General features: G+C 40.9%; 1 protein-coding gene across 1 annotated transcript in view; it reads left to right on the forward strand.

Moving 5' to 3' along the window:
• The window catches only part of ADAMTS6 (ADAM metallopeptidase with thrombospondin type 1 motif 6), a 395156-nt gene that overhangs the window by 355865 nt on the left and 22397 nt on the right, over positions 1 to 16894 (forward strand). The window contains exons 22-23 of the mRNA XM_019517795.1: positions 7526 to 7730; positions 15070 to 15246. Coding sequence (XP_019373340.1) covers positions 7526 to 7730; positions 15070 to 15246 — 382 coding nt within the window. The remainder of the gene's footprint in view (positions 1 to 7525; positions 7731 to 15069; positions 15247 to 16894) is intronic.

The following is a 16894-nucleotide window of genomic DNA, read 5'->3' on the forward strand; positions in this document are numbered from 1 at the left end:
CCCTTGAGGTTTCCTATGGATCCTGTGGGGGCCAGATGAATGAGTCCTGTGGGAAGTCCCACAGGCCATAGCCCTGTGTGCTATTGGGCACGCAGGGCAGTATCTGGCTGGGTGGGAACAGTGCAGGGCCACTAGAATCCAATCCCTGCTGGGTGGAGGCACAACCCTCTTACCCCCCCCAGCCTGATCCTGTCTGGGTAGGGGCAGTATAGAACCCTGTGCTGCCTCCCCCTGGCCTGGATCAGGTTCCGGGGCCCCACTCCACCCACACCCAGCCAGGATTAGACTCCAGCTGGGTAGAAGTGATGCAGGGCTCTGGGGCCTGACCCAGGCGTGTGGGGGCAGTGTGGGGACTGATCAAGTCTATGGACTAGCTCCACACCATTCATTTGATTAGCAATGAATGAATGGGAATATGAGCACCACACTGAGAAATGTTTCTGTAATCTCTGTTTGAAAGCTTCCAATGATAGAGATTCCATAGGTTCTCTAGATAATCTGTTCCAATGCTTAAACCACCCTCATATTTAAATTTTTTTTCATAATATCTAACTTAAATCTGCCATCTTAGAATTTATTCCCATTATTTCTTAACCTGCCCCTTCTAGACCCAAAGAACAGTCAACTGTCATCCTCTTTATAATAATCCTTTTTGTATTTTAAGATCATAATTAGATCACCTTTCAGTCTTATCTTCTCTAGTTTAATAAGACCAAATTCCTTCAACTAGTCCTCATATGTTTTATTTTGTAGCCTTCTAATTTTTGTTGCTCTCTTAGATTCTTTCCAATTTTTTCCAGTCTTTCTTGAAGTGCAGTGTCCAAAGCTGGACACAGTACTCCATATGAGGCTTCACCAGCACTGAATAGTTTGGAAGAATCACAACCTATGACTTGTATGCAACTTTCCTGTTAACTCATCCAAGCATACTATTACTTGTTTGCAACAATATTGCATTGTTCATTCATATTTTGCTTGCTATCCACTATAACTCCCAGATCCTTTTCTGCAGTACATCCTTTTCCAAAGTAAGGAAATACCGCCTTATCATATTTCCTTATTTTGTATTAGTTCATGTGCTTTTTTCTTTCTCTGTGTAGTAGTACTTTGAACTTGTATTTGTTGTATTTCACTCCGTGTATTTCAGACCATTTTTCTGATTTATTAAGTTAACTTTAAATCTTAATCCTGTCCCTTAAAATGTCTAAAACCCTACACAGCTTTGTGTCATCCACAGATCTACTAAGATTATACCCAATTCTGTCTTCCAAGTCATTAATCAAGACAGTGAACACCATTGGACCCAGAACAGAGAACAGATGCCTTCAGAACTCCATATAATGCCTCTTCCCAGTTTGACATTGACCAGTGATGACTACTTGTTGAAATCCATTTATCCAACTATTTATATTCCCCCCCTCATAATAGCTTCATTAGACTGTATTTCTATAGCTTATTTATCAGGGATCCTGGTTTTCTGTGTTTAAAAATTGCAAAATCTCTGATAAAATTGCAAGTTCTCTGATTAAACCCCCCATAATCCATGATTTAAATGAAACGCCACTATATACATATATATGTTTCAGTTGAACACAATGTTTTATTGATATATTTACAATTTTAAAGCAGTTCGGAAGCCTACCAGTGCCTCAATCACTATAATAAAATAAATTCTAAATACTAATAAATGTTGGCATTTGATTTTGGGTTTTTTATCATGGAAAATCAGAGCTCCCCCTGCCCCCTTTGCTCACCAGAATGCAGGCCCCTCACTCCCCACCCACAGTCCTCCAGCCCCGCAGCCCTGCCAGAGAGGGCCCCCAGTTGCCAGGGTGACAGGGTCAGAGACCTGGGGCCATAGCCCCCTGTCCCCCCAGCAGCACCAGAGCCCTAGTTGCTGCCTGCGGGAGGCAGTGGCTGCTGTGGCGCAGTGGAGTGTGGAACCCGGAGCCCAGGTCCCCCTCCTGCACAGGTGGCATGGTTGGAGATGAGCCCATGGGGAGTGGGGGCAGGTATGGGCTTCCTGCTGTGGGCTTGGAACTCCCTGCCCAGCTGCCTTCCCATGGTGGCTCCACGGCCTGGTAGGTGAGACCTGGTGCAGCAGGTCAGAGCAGGACTGGGCGGGGAAGCTCAGTGCCATCAGTGGGAGCCCCACATTGCCATGGTGAGGTGCCCTCTTCCTGCCCAGCAGCAGGGGCACAACTCCGTGCTGCTACTCCTGGTGTTGCTGGGTGGGCAGGGGGTACCTCACCATGGTGGCGTGGGGCTTGCAGTAGCACTGAAATTCTCCACCCTACTCTGCCACACTGTGCTGAGTACCACCCATTGGGCTGCAGAAGCCCCAGAGGAAAGGCAGCAGGGCAGGGAGCCTGAGCTTGCAGTGGGCGGTGTGCACCTGCCCCATGTACAAATCTGGGAGGCACATGCCCCCAGTTCCCTCCGGAGCACATGTAGCAGCAGAGAACCAACCCTCATCCTACCTGCAGCCCTGTCCTGCTTTCTGCCGTGGCCCTGTGGCGCTACATTCTGGCCCTGGGCACCATGCAGCACCCTGGCTGGGCAGCAGCCCCAGTCCTAGCCTTACCCAATTCCATCCCTCCCTCCTCCACTATGGGGAGCTCAATTCCTTCCCCCCTGCCCACTTATCATGGGGAGCTGCTTTCCAGGCTTGCTGGCAGCCAGGTATATGTGTGCGTGCACACATGCACATGGTGCCCCCTGCCTAACTGCCCTCCTCCTGCTCCCCCTCAACCCCTTGCAGGCTGGAACTCTGCCAGCCTGCAAGGGGAAGCCCATCATTTCCAATGTTTTTCTCCTTTAAAGGAGAAAATCAGGTTTTTCTCCTTAAGCCTGCAAGGGGAAATCCATCATTTCCTGTGTTCTTTGCCTTTAAAGGACAAAATCCAGGTTTTTCTCCTTAAAATTTGAAAATCCAGGTTTTACTGCATTTTTCCACAGTGAAAGCAGAACCCAGATCCCTGCTTATGAGAATGGGTGAGAATGTTACCAGTCCAACTAAATTCAAGATGTATCATATACAGTGCTTTCTCCCTATCAACAAAACTTGTCATTTTGTTGTAGAATGAGATCAGGTTGATTTAGGTCTTGACTTACTCTTGATAACTCTATGTTGTCTGTTATTTATCACCTATTACTCTCTAGGTGCTCCAAATTGATTGGATGAAAATATGTTACAATATCTTTCCTGGTTTCAAAGTTAGATCTACTGGCTCTGCAATCTTGGGGTCTTCTTTTAATGCTTGCCACTGTATCTGTCCTTTTCTAGTTGTCTGTGTGATAAATGTAGACCGGGGTAGCCAGCCCTGGCACACATGCCAGAGCGTGTGGCATGTGAAGGCATTTTGGATGGGTAGATGGTGGGGGAGGTACCAGGGGCCCGATCCTTATATGGCAGCATAGCCCCAGCTCCTCTGCCATTCACCTCGAGGTGCATGTGCACCTGCCACTAGTAATGAGCTAGGCCAGGGCTCCATGGCCCCTAGTGCAGCTGCCTGCAGCAGCACTACCGCTTGCTGCAAGCAGCCCAGACTCAGTGGCAGGCAGCAGGAGCCTGCCCAGAGCAAAGACCAAACATGGCAGGCAGGGGGGAAGCTGCAAGTGGGTGCACTGGGGTCTGCAGAGCCCCAGCTCAGCTTGTTGCTGGCAATGGATGCATGCACGCCCCAAGGTGGATGGCGGGGAAGGGGCCGAGGCTGCGTTAAGCATCAGGCCCTCCCTCACTGTCCACCCCTGGCACGCCAGCATCTTACAAGTTGAGTTTGCAGATGTTTTTGGCACTGTGCCCATAAATGTTATCAGTTATGGTATTCATGTTTTATTTTTGTACCTCAAATAAATTTGACAAAAGAGAAGGTAAGGTAAATAGCTTTACAAAAGGGGGAATTATAGTATGATTTCATATAGGAACTTACGGAAGTCTATTCAGAAGTCCTTGATGAGAGAGAACAGCATATAAGGAAGAAGGAATACAGCCTGAATTCTGCACTGTTTTTGCTATATTGCTTTATGCTCATATACAGAACTATAGTAGCTGGGTATTGGCTTCCACTAGTGTAGAATTGGAGCCTGTGACTAGTTCAGAGTTTTGGGTGTGGACAATGAAAATTGTCTTATTTATTATTTCACTTTCTTCTGAGAGTTTCTGTACATTACTTTAAAATGTTAAATTGCCATACTGTTTCTTTCATGTTATGGCGAGAATTTAAATTGCAACACTAAGCAATCTTTGAAAGCAAATATTCTGCCAAACATTCAAATTATTGTGTACATGATGTACTGTATTAAAAGACAAGCCAACAGATTCACTGGAACAAGATCTAGAGACAGGCCAACACTAAAACCTCAGATCAGAACACACTCCAGTTTGGCAGGTGTTTTTAAAATCCAAACATCTTTTAGCATCCAAATTTTGCACAAAGTTCTTGGCTCAGATCCTTAAGCTTCCCTGTATACTATTCCTGTAGCAGCTGAGGGTAGTGCAAAGATAATTTTATATATTTATGCCAATTCCATCTACTCTGAGGACTGAATACAGGTTGATTTGGCCCTCCATGCAACCAAAGCAGCCTCAAAGCGTTCTGAATTGCACTTGTCTGCAATGGCCTTCTCTGGCAGCCAAGGATATCTGGAATGCAGGTATGCCCTGGCTACACCCTTTTTGCTCTATCATGGTAACTGAAATAGTAGTGGGAAAGAACATTATTGTGTTAGTGTTATGCTATCTCAGGAGTCCTCCTCCCCATTGTGGCATGTCCTTTGTTAATATGACCCAGGTGCCTAAGCATCTAAGAATTCTGCATTTACTGTTACATGAATTTTGTAGCTTGAATCCATCTGTAATAAGAATAATGTATTTGATGGCATGCACTTACTGTAATAAAAATAGTTGTGAAATTTAACCTTAACCCCCTCCTTTCAGAGCCCAAAGCACCATAAAAATTTGCATACAAGACACAAAATCTAGTTCAGTTACCACTGAAAATTTGCTGCCTTTGAGACACAATATGGTAGCTGTTCGATACTGACTAAGAACATTGAAAAATGTTTTAGGACAAGATTTGCAGGATATTGTATGTCAGTGGGTGGGTAAATAGAATGTTGTTTTCCAAGTTGGAAAGAGTAGATTTGGTAATATGAGTAGCCTAGTAAAATTCATAAGTGCCTCAAGTATTTTAATGAACACAAGCGGTCAGAATCTTCAGTGTGTTTTCTTCAAAAGATTATCCCTCCATTAGTATAGTTACTGTCATCTAAAAGTATGCTGGAGCATGGGTTTAGTAATGACTCATAAGGAAAAATGCCAGCTACTAAATCATCAAAACCACTTCCTGTAGCATCTGGGTTTTCCTTGGAGGTCTTCTTGATCAGACCCAATGCTGCTTAGTATGTCCGATCTAATGAAATCACAGCTTGTGGTGCTGATGTTGCCCCATTTATAACTCAGATGTTGTTTTTATTAAAGTCTTCATTTTTTAGAAATGAGTAACTCTGGTATTTCACACTGAATTAGGGAGAACAAATTGGTCTCAAGGTTGTCAGCCTGGGTGTATATTAATTTTCTTATTACCAAAAATGGAGCTGATAGTTTCAAGTCTTTTTAATGTGTGAAAGATCAAATAAAATAATAATTTGTACACTTGGCAGGCATACTCAAATAAAAACACGAGCAAGCGTCTGTTTTACAAATAAAACTTTGAAAGCAAGTATTACTGAAAGTTGATCAAACTTTTTGTTATTTCAGACAAACTGGCCTGTAGAGAACTGATTATTCATTGTAGGAAATTAGGTTATGATGGAAATACCAGTTGTAACTACTGTAATTAGGTCTGATTTGAGTTTTGCCCGTAAGATGGAGGTAAGGTTGACAGTACATACCACAGATTTTAAGTAAATTTCATGTCAAGAATGTTATGAGTGCTTATATTATTGCAAACTCAACTTATATAATAGAGTGCTTCTGGTACCAGATTGAATTAACCTGATTTTTAAAAATAAATTAGATTCTCCCCCCTATTTGTTTCTTCAGTCATCACCAATTGAACATAGAATTGTTTGAATGCTCCAATAGTATCTTTTCATACCTTGTTGTGTTTTGATCTAAGCTTCACTTATCACTGAAGTTTCTAGATTTGTAGATCTTGTTTTGAGGGTAACTACAGCATCCCTGCAATATTTTTAATGTTATATTTTGACATGTGTTCTCAATATTTATATCCAGTTTAGTGTAGCTTTTACAGATGCAGATTTGTCAATACATTCTAGTTGCTTCATCCCACTCTGCAGCAGCACCAAGTAGCATGAATTGGCCATGCAATATTCCATAGCTCCTAACATCTCCTTTTGTACACCAACACCCTGAGTTTCCACCAGCAGATCTGCTGCAATGATTAAATTTTGAAAAATATTTTGGGGGTTGTTGCTGATACAATGAATTTTGATTAACAGTGTTTGCATGTCTAATATCTGGAAATCATGTATCTATGAAGATATTTTAAAGTGTTTTGTAACCTTTCATGAATTAAGCCTCACAAAATCTATCCTATATTCTCAAGTACCACACATCCCCATATAAGACATGCCTCTTGTTTTTAGAAGGTGGAATGAAAAAAAAAGATGTTTCCTTGAAAATAGCAATAAGCATTGTATTGTTGCAGGGAAAACACAGGCAACTGCAGTAGGAAGGTGGAATTAAAAACCTGTGGCTGCTCTGTTAACCCCCTACCTTCAGGATGTAGTGCCCACCCAATTTGAGTTCAGCAGCTGAATCTGCTGGTTCAGCCCAGCTGCCCAGCCCCACTTCTTAAAGCTGGGTGGTCTCTGTGCTTACTCAGCAGGGACCACTGGCTGCCCACCCAGCTGAAAAAGAGCTGAGCAGTTTGGCTCCCACAGTCTGCTTCCACCCCCACAGTTTCCAGCAGCTATTTTTTGGGGAAAAAGATGTGTGTCATATGTGAATGAATACTCAATTTTATATATCTGGACACCAAACCAGGAGAGAGGTAAATGACTTTCCCAAGATCACATAGCAAGTGTGTGGCAAAATCAGTTATAGAACTCATAGTACCTGGGTTTGATTTTCTGTTGTTCTGCACATTGTATAGACATTTAGACTGATGAAAAGTAAATACAAAGTTTTTGTAGAATTCTTCTAAGCCAGAATATTGATATTAGATTCACTTCCCACTCACTTCAGTGTGATCGATGCACAATGTCCAGGACAATGGAGAATCACATTTCTTGACTTCTGGTCTTACAATGAACCTCTTGAAAAATGCAAAATGTCACTATTATTGGAGATAATGGTTGCAATGCTGCTTATGATAAAATAATTACTTTTAATTAAAATGTATAGTGAAAAGACTGTGTCAGTACCTATATTTTTTTATTGAGAAGATTGTGTTACTGGCAATAATTTAAGATTATTCATGGAAACAGTTCAGAATCTGTGCGCTTAAATCTGTTACATTTGTGAAATGCAATGTTTCCAATTTTTTTCTTTTTGCAGATGGTTTATAGGAGATTGGTCAGAATGTAGTAAGACCTGTGATGGTGGAATGCGTTCACGGACTGTTCTCTGTATCAGAAAGATTGGACCTTCTGAGGAGGAGACACTGGACAGTGCCAACTGTTTAACACATAGGCCTATTGAAAAAGAACCCTGTAACAATCAGTCTTGTCCACCTCAGTGGGTTGCTTTGGACTGGTCAGAAGTAAGGAAATTTCACGGATTAGCATTTTAACACATTGACAGTGAGGAAGTCATGAGTTCCTTCCAGTGAATATAAATGCATTTCCTATTGCTGTTTGCTATTTAAAAATGAAGCTCCAAGAGCAGGGGTCCATAAGGGTACCCATCTAATTTGGACCATTGAAGTGTAGTTATATAGGTATAGAAAGAGATTCTAATTTCTAGGGGCTTCTGTATGAAAATATAGCAGAAAAGAGGATATAATGATTTTTAGTGTACCAAAAAATGCCATTTTTTCCTCCAGTAAACAGGAAGACACATAGATGTTACAGAATTTAGATATATTTATAAAATTAGATTTAAATTTATAGAATTTAGAGTTTATCTTGGAGACATGAGAAATGAAACAGAATTGATCCCTAGTACTCCTTGTTTAGGAAAAAGAGATTACTAGCCCTTACATAATTTTTAATATATATGGCCCTATGTCTTAATATATTAGCGTAATTATGGGTGGATGAACCAGTACAATGATGTGAAGCAATGCAAGGAAAACAGAAGTTGACTTGTCCTTGTTTTGAATTGAATTATAAAAGTGCACACACAAGCACCACCTGGAAGGGAGTAAAGATGGCTGTGTATCTTCTGTGACTCTTGTGTTTCAGAACTCTTGATATTCCTGTTCTGGTTTAGTCCCCAACTTATATTTGAGAAGCCTCAAGATTTCTCTAAGTTATGAATATAGAAGTAGAAGGGACTCACCTAGGTCTCATACAATTTTAGATAATATATTTTTTCACATAACTCCTATAAAGAAGCTGTTCCAGAATGGCGCTGCTCCAACAGTTAAAAACCTTCTAAATATATTTATGGCCAGTTCATGGCCAATTCTTGTACCAACTTCATCTTTTAGCCTAAATATTTCTGCTGCCTCTCAGGTGTTTACCCACTACTCTGTTTCATTTATAGAGAGCAAGTATATTCCCTCTCAACCTTGAACTGTATTTGCCTGTTTCACAGCTGCATCACACTAGTGACTCATTCATCTTGTGATCAACCACTACCCACAGATCCTTCTGGGTCATTTCTTATTGATGAGCTCCTGTATTATAGCAGAAAATCATGTTATTAATTTCTAAGTGCATAGCCTGGCATTGTGTACTATAACATTTCATCTTGTTTCTATTCTTCCAGTACTCAAAGGTCAATCTGTTTTTCCTGTGTGTCAGAGCTCCTTCTATATTAATAACTCCTCCTAACTTTATGGTATCTTTAAACTTTGCTAACACATTCCTATTGTTTCTCCCAAAAGTTAATTAATATATTAAATCAAATGTGCCCCAAGACTGATTCTTGAGGAACTCTAGTAAATACCTCCCTCCAACCTAATACTTTCCCTTCCAAGATATTCTGTTGTCATCTCTCCAGTTTCTTACCCATTTTACAATTCTTTTTCTAATTATTGTTTTCCCCAGTTACTCTAATAATTTCCGAGGTAACAGTGTGAGAGATGCTTCTATTGCATTTCCCATATCTAAAAATCATTTATTTTACTGAAGGAATACCTTGAGTTAACCTCACACAATCTGCTTCCAATAAATCCATGTTGAATTTTATTCCATTTTCTATTTATTTTTATATCTTTAATTATTCTTTCCTTCAAATTCATTCTAATACCTTGCAAACTGTGAAGTCAGATAGTGGGTGTTTAGTTGCCCAGATCTTTTACTCACAACTGCCTTTAGCTCCAATTAACTGGTCCAGCATTTGGAAATAAGGCTGGGGAAGTTCTTCAGGCACCCACCTATGGAAGAGGCCATTTGGGACTGGTGTAGAACAGCTCCACTAGTTCCACACCATCTCCAGATTCTCTTTGCCACATGTATGCCACTTCCAGTTGTAAAGTATTAAAGTATGGTTCTGTGTGCTACTGTGGAGCTGCTGTGGTCCATCTCATTGAACACTAAATTTCATAATGCAATCCATATTATTTAAATGGCAGTGTGCAAAGAATTGTGGGATATAATTGGCCCTTCATGGTGATGCTATCGGTGTCTATTACCTAAGAAGGCATTTGGTTTACATACTGAATACTGTAAGTTCCCTGTTCCAAATTCTCTTTATATAGAATCAGGTTTTTAAAAACCGTAAAATTATGCAGTCATTTTATAAAACATGTATTACGCTGCATTTCTTGCTCCCAGTATTGGCCTGCCATCATTACAGACTAGGGGGCAGATCTCACCCCTGGACTTCAAACAGATGACCAGAAGTAGCATGGTAGGGTTAGGGCAGAGAAGCAAAAAGTAGGAGCCATCTAAACTGGGCTCCCTACTCTCCTTTACAGATAAGACAAGTGTATACTATCTATTTAAAGATTTATCCATGATTTGGGGGAAGAGGGTGAGTTGAGAACGGAAGCAGGAAAGGGGATGATTGGAGGATGGAAGCAAGTGAGTGAGGAGATAGATAGAAAACTCTTTCCTATGTCACTTACATAGCATGGATACATATTTAAGGCTGTTGGAACCAGTGTCTAGAACAACTGGGTCCTGATTCTGAGTGGGCCTCCAGACACTATAGCAATATAATAGGAATATATATGATAAATTATAGAGCCATATAGTATGTTGCATTTAATATGCACCTTTGACTGTCTCCTCTGTATATTCTAGCTAGTCCATTATAACTGGGACTAGTAATATGTGCAACTTCAGTAGATTTTCATGGCTTTTATATCTAGCCTTCTGAATGTTTGCATGTGTTATGTCTTGAAATAGGAATTTCCTCACCCCAAATAGTTTCAGACCTCTGTCAAACCACTGATTTTGATGGGTTTTCTGACAAGGTTTTTAACAAATTAGAAGAAACAGTTCATCCACTAAAAGATCTCACCCTAAGAAGTCCTTGTGTCTTGCATTATTTTTGGACCATCATGGCTTCAACATCACTCCGACACTGCTGAACAAAGAAAAGCAGTTTTACTATGTGAAGAAATTATCATAAAACTTTCCCTGCCTCTCTTAAGCACCCTCCATTCACACAATCAGTAATAGGAAACTGGAGGTAATTTACAAAATGCAATTTTAAATGGTAGAAAGAGTTAATATATATTTAGGTTGTTGGGATAATCTAAAGGTATTTAGGCAAAGCAAAGAATCATATATGGAAATTTAAAAAAATAACTTGTGGTTGTCTTTCATATGTATTCAAAGTATCTCAAGGTAATAAACTCAAAACAACCAAAATTGCAATAAGGATTTCTTGGGAAGATACTTATCAGAATTTTTACACAAGCATTTCTTCCTTTGCATTCATATCCCCCTTAGTCATGGTTGCCTCCTTCTATTGAATGAGTCAAAAATTCTGAGTACGTGTAGTAAAAGGAAACTTTATTTCCTGTTTTTTGTTTATATGGGCATTTTTCTTTCTTTTGCTTTGGAGACCTATGCTTTTTGTTAAATTCTAGCAATGCCTTTGGTTTTTGGTGATTCAGTATTATCGTAGGCAACTTGATTATTTCCTTACTTCATTTTCATTTCTGGGGACAGGGTGTAGTTCATCTTATTTTGTGGAATTTTGGCTATTTTTCCATAAAATGTTTCCTTCTAAAGGATGTTATTTTTTCCTAGTACCAGTAGCTACAACTGCATGTTTCTCAGATAAGGACTTTGGCACAGATCCACGAAAAGAACTTGGGTGCCTAAATTGGGACTTGGGCAGCCTTTAGGAACCCAAGGCCAAAATTGCAATCTGTAAAAGGCCCCCTTAACTCTTGCTTTACCTTGAAGGCACTTAACCCCCCTAGGCATGTGTTTTTTTTATATTAATGTTCATTAATCACTTCAAGTTTTGATTCTGCGTATTCTCAGATGTGCCTTAGCCTTGACTGGGCTCACCAGCTGAATGCCATTCTCACAGCCAAATCTCACTGAGATCCACAAACTGGGTTTTCTCCTACTTATATCAGCTGATAGGTTCTAGCTGGTAAGTGTTCTTAGAGACCACCTAAGAATGCCACTTTCTTGGGTGGTCTCTAGAATTGCCAAAGAGGAGATAGTATCCCCTTTTTACGTAATAGCTCAGTTGGTAGCATACATGTGCAGGATTTGGGAGATCTGGGATTAATTCCCTCCTCTACCTCTGGGGATTCAAACCCATGTGATTCCAGCCCCTTAAGAAAGTTCCCTGATCACCTGGCTATAGGCTATTCAGAGGTGGCAGGGACTCCTTTTGCTCATGATGTTCTACTTTGTACTGAATACTTACAGAGATTCAGTGGATGAGAGAGAGTATATAAAAGTGAATTGACTGGGTTAGTAATTCACCTATGAAGGGGATGCCTAGGTTTAATCCCTGGTCTAAGGCCTGTTTATATGTTTTACATTAAATTGTCATTGGATAAAAATATAAAAACAGCCTTTGGAGTAGAGGCTCATATACAGGGCTCCTCTCTCCCAGCAGAGTGCCCTAGAGAGTCAAGCTCACTCTTGCATTCTCTGTCTCATGAATCTTTAATTATTTCCTGCAGAGTGTAGCAGCTTCAATAGGAGAGGTTCAGAATACCTTTCCTTACACCCACCCACATAGCAGAATGTCTTATAGTTTGGTGCTTAAGGCTTTTTCCTGGGAAGTAGGCAACATAGATTTGAACCTTTAGGGCAGAGCAAAGGTTCCCCAGTGATATCAAAACTCTATGTATAAAGTTGGAATACTTCCTAAGGCACATCAGGAGAAGTATTTCACTAGAGATAATGAAGTATTTATACCATTGTGTATGGCGCTGTGGAGACCTCATGTGAAACATAGTCCACAATTCTGGTTACCTGTGTTCAAGAAAGATGAACTTAAAATGAAACAGATGCAGAGAAGGCCTCCTGGGGCAATCATGGGAATGGACAGCCTTTCAATATGAATCAAGACTAGAAGAGCTTGGCTTGTTTAGTCTAGCAAAATGAAGGCCGAGAGGGATATGATTGCTTTCTGTAAATACATCAGGGGAATAAGCACGAGGGAGGGAGAAGAACTATTTAAACAAAAGGAGAATGTTGGCACAAGAACAGATGGGTATAAACTCACCATGAATAAATCTAGGAAATTAGAAGAAGGTTTCTAATCATTAGAGCAGTCAGGTTCTGCAACGGCCTTTCAATAAGAGGAGTGGGGAGTTGATACATTCATGAAAGTGATTATATGATCTGGTGCCTGTGAGAACAGAGGACTGGACTAGATGACTCAGGAACTCCCTTTCTGTCCTATGTTCCTGTGATGTTTGAAAGAAAGAGTAGGCATACTTTGAAATGTTAAGCTGGAAGCCCAAATAAATGATGTCATCTTTTTTCAGCTCAGAGTATGGCTCTGGAGCCCCAGTGAGGGTGGGCTTTAAGAGGAACCTCTGTCCTTGTCCTTGGCATTTCTCTACTGGCTAACTTAAGCATCCTGGTTTTGGTCATCTTATTCCAAAGAGCCAATTTCTGCATATATACTCTATCAAGTGGCTAGGCATCTAACTGAAGACTGTGGGTACAGGCACCATAATCTGAAAATTAAGTACTGAACAGATACAGGTCTCAGTTTATATGTCCCTTTTTGACTACTTAATGTCAGAGCACTTATGTCCCTTTGTGGATCTAGGCCTTATACGTTTCTCTCTGCCCTTTGATATTTACTGCCCTGTTTATATTTGGGAGTCCTTTGGTTATTTACCCATGAATTTGGCTTGCAGTTCTTGAGTGGTGCACGAGAAAAGGATTTTTGGTCTTTTGCCAGGTTTAGGAGAATCCATATGTGTACATTTAGAAACACTCTTCTAAACCTCTTACTTAAAAGCTTGCAGGAGTGAGATGGACATATACCTTATTAGGATATATGAGATACTAGGAACCTATCACTGCACTATGTGGAATTTTGAAGTTCTGATGCCTTTTGTCTCCCTCACCTTATTATCTGTTTCCCTGTCCTCTCCCTGTTTCGCTGTTCTACTGATGCTAGCAACAGGTAATGGACAGTAACAAAACAGGGAAGGAAAAAAGGGCAAGAGAAGAATGGAAAGAAAGAGGAGAAAAGGCTGGATGGACTTCGGACTTTCTTTAATCCAGTTCCTTTTTTATTATTATCCCATTTATTATTAGAACTAGCAGACAACAAAGAAGAAAAGAAGAAAGATTATATTTGAGAGCAGATAGTACCAGTTTGAAGAAGGGAAGAAAAGAAAATCATACATAATAGAAGAGATATTTTCTACTTGAACAAGAATCCCATGTCTATACAGTCCACTAATATCCACGTGTCCATATGTTGAAAATTTTCTTATGTTGCATTTTGATACATTGCCCTACACTTCCAATATTTCACTAATCTGTATAGAATGTCAATGGAAGCTTTACTGCTGAGGTTTGTTATATGCCAAAGAATTTTACATTAATCTCTGAACTACTTATTCAGAAATATTTACTGGCAATGAAACCCTTACTGTAGATTGCTCACTTTGCAACAGGGTGTATTTCTTAAATATAACCTTATGGCTTTTTTAATATGGCAAAAGTATATGCAGGGCAAATTAAGTCTCTCTGTCTCAGACTCAAATTCTCAAAATACTTAACTTGCTTCATGAAGTAAAGTATGTATTATCGATAATAATGCAAAAAAAATATGTGGAAAAATAGTTACCCAGCAGAAAAGCTGGAGAATCACATATCAAAATGTTTGTAATTTATTGCAGTACATTGAAATCAAAGGCAGGAAAAGAAATCTATAAGAAAGATATAATGAAGAAAGCAATCTCTAGCCCCCTCATTTATAAAGAATTGTGGGTGTCCGTACATGTGTAGGGAGGCTGCTCTGACACACTGTAATTACATGCATACTAATTAGCAAGGTCTAGCAGCCTCCATGTCTTGTGTATTAGTGTCCCCACACATCAAAATGGCAGCAGGGTGCTTTAACTAAAGCTTGTCAAATAAGCTTTCGTTAAAGCGTCCCTGCTGCAATTTTGATGTGTGGGGATGCTGATACACAAGACACTTTGGGTGCTTGAATTAGAGTGGCTCTTAGAGCCACTCTAATTAAAGCCCTTCCTGCCACCCCCAGAGCATGTGTAAAAATGCCTGGTGTGTCTGAGCATTTTTAAAATACTCCATACAAAGCACACATTTAATTCATACATGTTAGTGTCTCATCTATGTATATAGGTGAGCATCTGATCTGCATATAGACAGAGGATATTGTCATTAGATCTTGTGGGAACTGTGGTTATGATTTTATTTAAAAAATGCAAGAAGATTAATTTTCATAAGAGTATTTCCAAAATGTTTACTATCTTGTCAAATTGCTGTTATAAACTTGGTTGCATGTTTTTCCAGTGCACTCCAAAATGCGGTCCAGGATTCAAGCATCGAATTGTTCTGTGCAAAAGCAGTGACCTTTCAAAAACATTTTCAGCTGCACAATGCCAAGAGGAAAGCAAGCCTCCAGTCCGCATCCGTTGTAGTTTAGGCCGATGTCCACCTCCTCGTTGGGTTACTGGAGACTGGGGACAGGTAAGATGTAACGGTCTGTTTCTTGTTCTCTGCTTTTGCTATTGATCACCAATTTTGAACTGTGTATTTTACAATGAGTACTGTCTAGTTGCTAGAGCAGCAAATTTGGGACTTAGAACTTCTGAGTCCAAATCTGAATTTTCCTCTGGCTGATTCTGCAAAGTTGTATGTCTCACTTTGGCTCTGTACCTCTGGTTACCTGCATGTAAAATAGCTAGCAAGTATATAGACTATGTCACAGTGTAGCTAGGCTTTATGAATATTTAAAAAGTATTGGACTTCTCAGTTGAGAGACTGAAAGATTGAAAGTGTAAAGCTATAGTATTATTATAGCAAAATTACTATGCTGACTAAGTTGACATATGCTTACCTATAACATAGAACTGTGATTGCAGAGGTCTCTGCTGTCACAACACTGGAAGTAGACATTGTCAGGTAAGGCAAATGAATACACCTGTTTATGCTGAATTTACTACAATGTATTCTCTCCTTGATCATGATTTAGCAATTTAAGGTATGATCTATAACAGGGCTGGGCAATTATTTGGGCTGGATGGCTACTTAATGAGTTTTGATGAGGTGTTGAGGGATAGGGGGGCAGTGGAACAGGGGTGGGTGGGGCAGGGAGGGGAGATGTCAATTGGTCCTATCTGGCCACCAGCCACTGCCAGGAGCCTGAGGGAGGGAGGGATGTGACCCATGCTGCTCCGCTCTGCCACAACTAGGCTGACTTGCACACAACGCAGACTCCTCTGCCCCCTGCATCCATTTCCCCCCTGGCACAGTGGCTGCCAGCATCCAGGCTCTTGTAGCCATCCCACCCACCTGCCTGCTGTGATGAGCCACTGCCACTACCAGACCACACCAGGAAACTTGGGGGTGGCTGCCCTGGGCTGAGTCCCCCCACCCGCAATGGGCAGCACAGACTAGTGGTGCTGTGGCAGCAGCAGCTCAGCATAGTGGGTAGGTGGGGCCAGTGATTTGGCACACTGCATCCTTCCCATCCTGTGCGGGCCTAGTGGCCACAGTGCCAGGACTGCATAGCCACAGTGCCAACAGGGGTGGGGAATGAATATGGGGAGTGGGAGGAGTCTGCATGCTGCGTGACCTGGCCCAGCCTTGGCCCCAGCTATGGCAGAGTGGAATGGCACAGAGCTTTCTCCTCAGGTTTCCAGCTGTGGCCAGTGAGCCAGATAGGATCAACAGGCAGGCTGGATACAGCCCGAGGATCATATTTTACCCACTCCTCATCCATTGTTTTTTATTAAGGGTGAGCTTGATCTTCTGAACTCCATGAGTAGTTTATGACTCACCTGCAGTCTGATCATCATGCCTTACATAGAAAAGGCATTGTTAAGTTTTGGAATTGTGCAAATCCTCCAAATATTGTGGATCTAGGGGATCAGTGGGAAAAGGGGACAATGAATATAAGCAGTGACTTCTTCATGGAGGATAAGTCCCCTTTCCTTTTTGCAGCATGGCTATATCAGCTATATTCCCATTGGCTGTTTTACCACATCTGGGCCCTAAATACCTCCTTTTTAAAAAGAGGACATCATTTATTACTGAACCCCACAGAAACCCATGAATAGGTCATTAGTTTTATGCAGCAACTAATGCGATTTTCTGTTTTGGGGTCTGGGGGTGG

The sequence above is a fragment of the Gavialis gangeticus genome, unplaced genomic scaffold (assembly GCF_001723915.1).
Source record: "Gavialis gangeticus isolate Ggan-Ray unplaced genomic scaffold, GavGan_comp1, whole genome shotgun sequence".
NCBI classification, from domain to species: domain Eukaryota; kingdom Metazoa; phylum Chordata; order Crocodylia; family Gavialidae; genus Gavialis; species Gavialis gangeticus.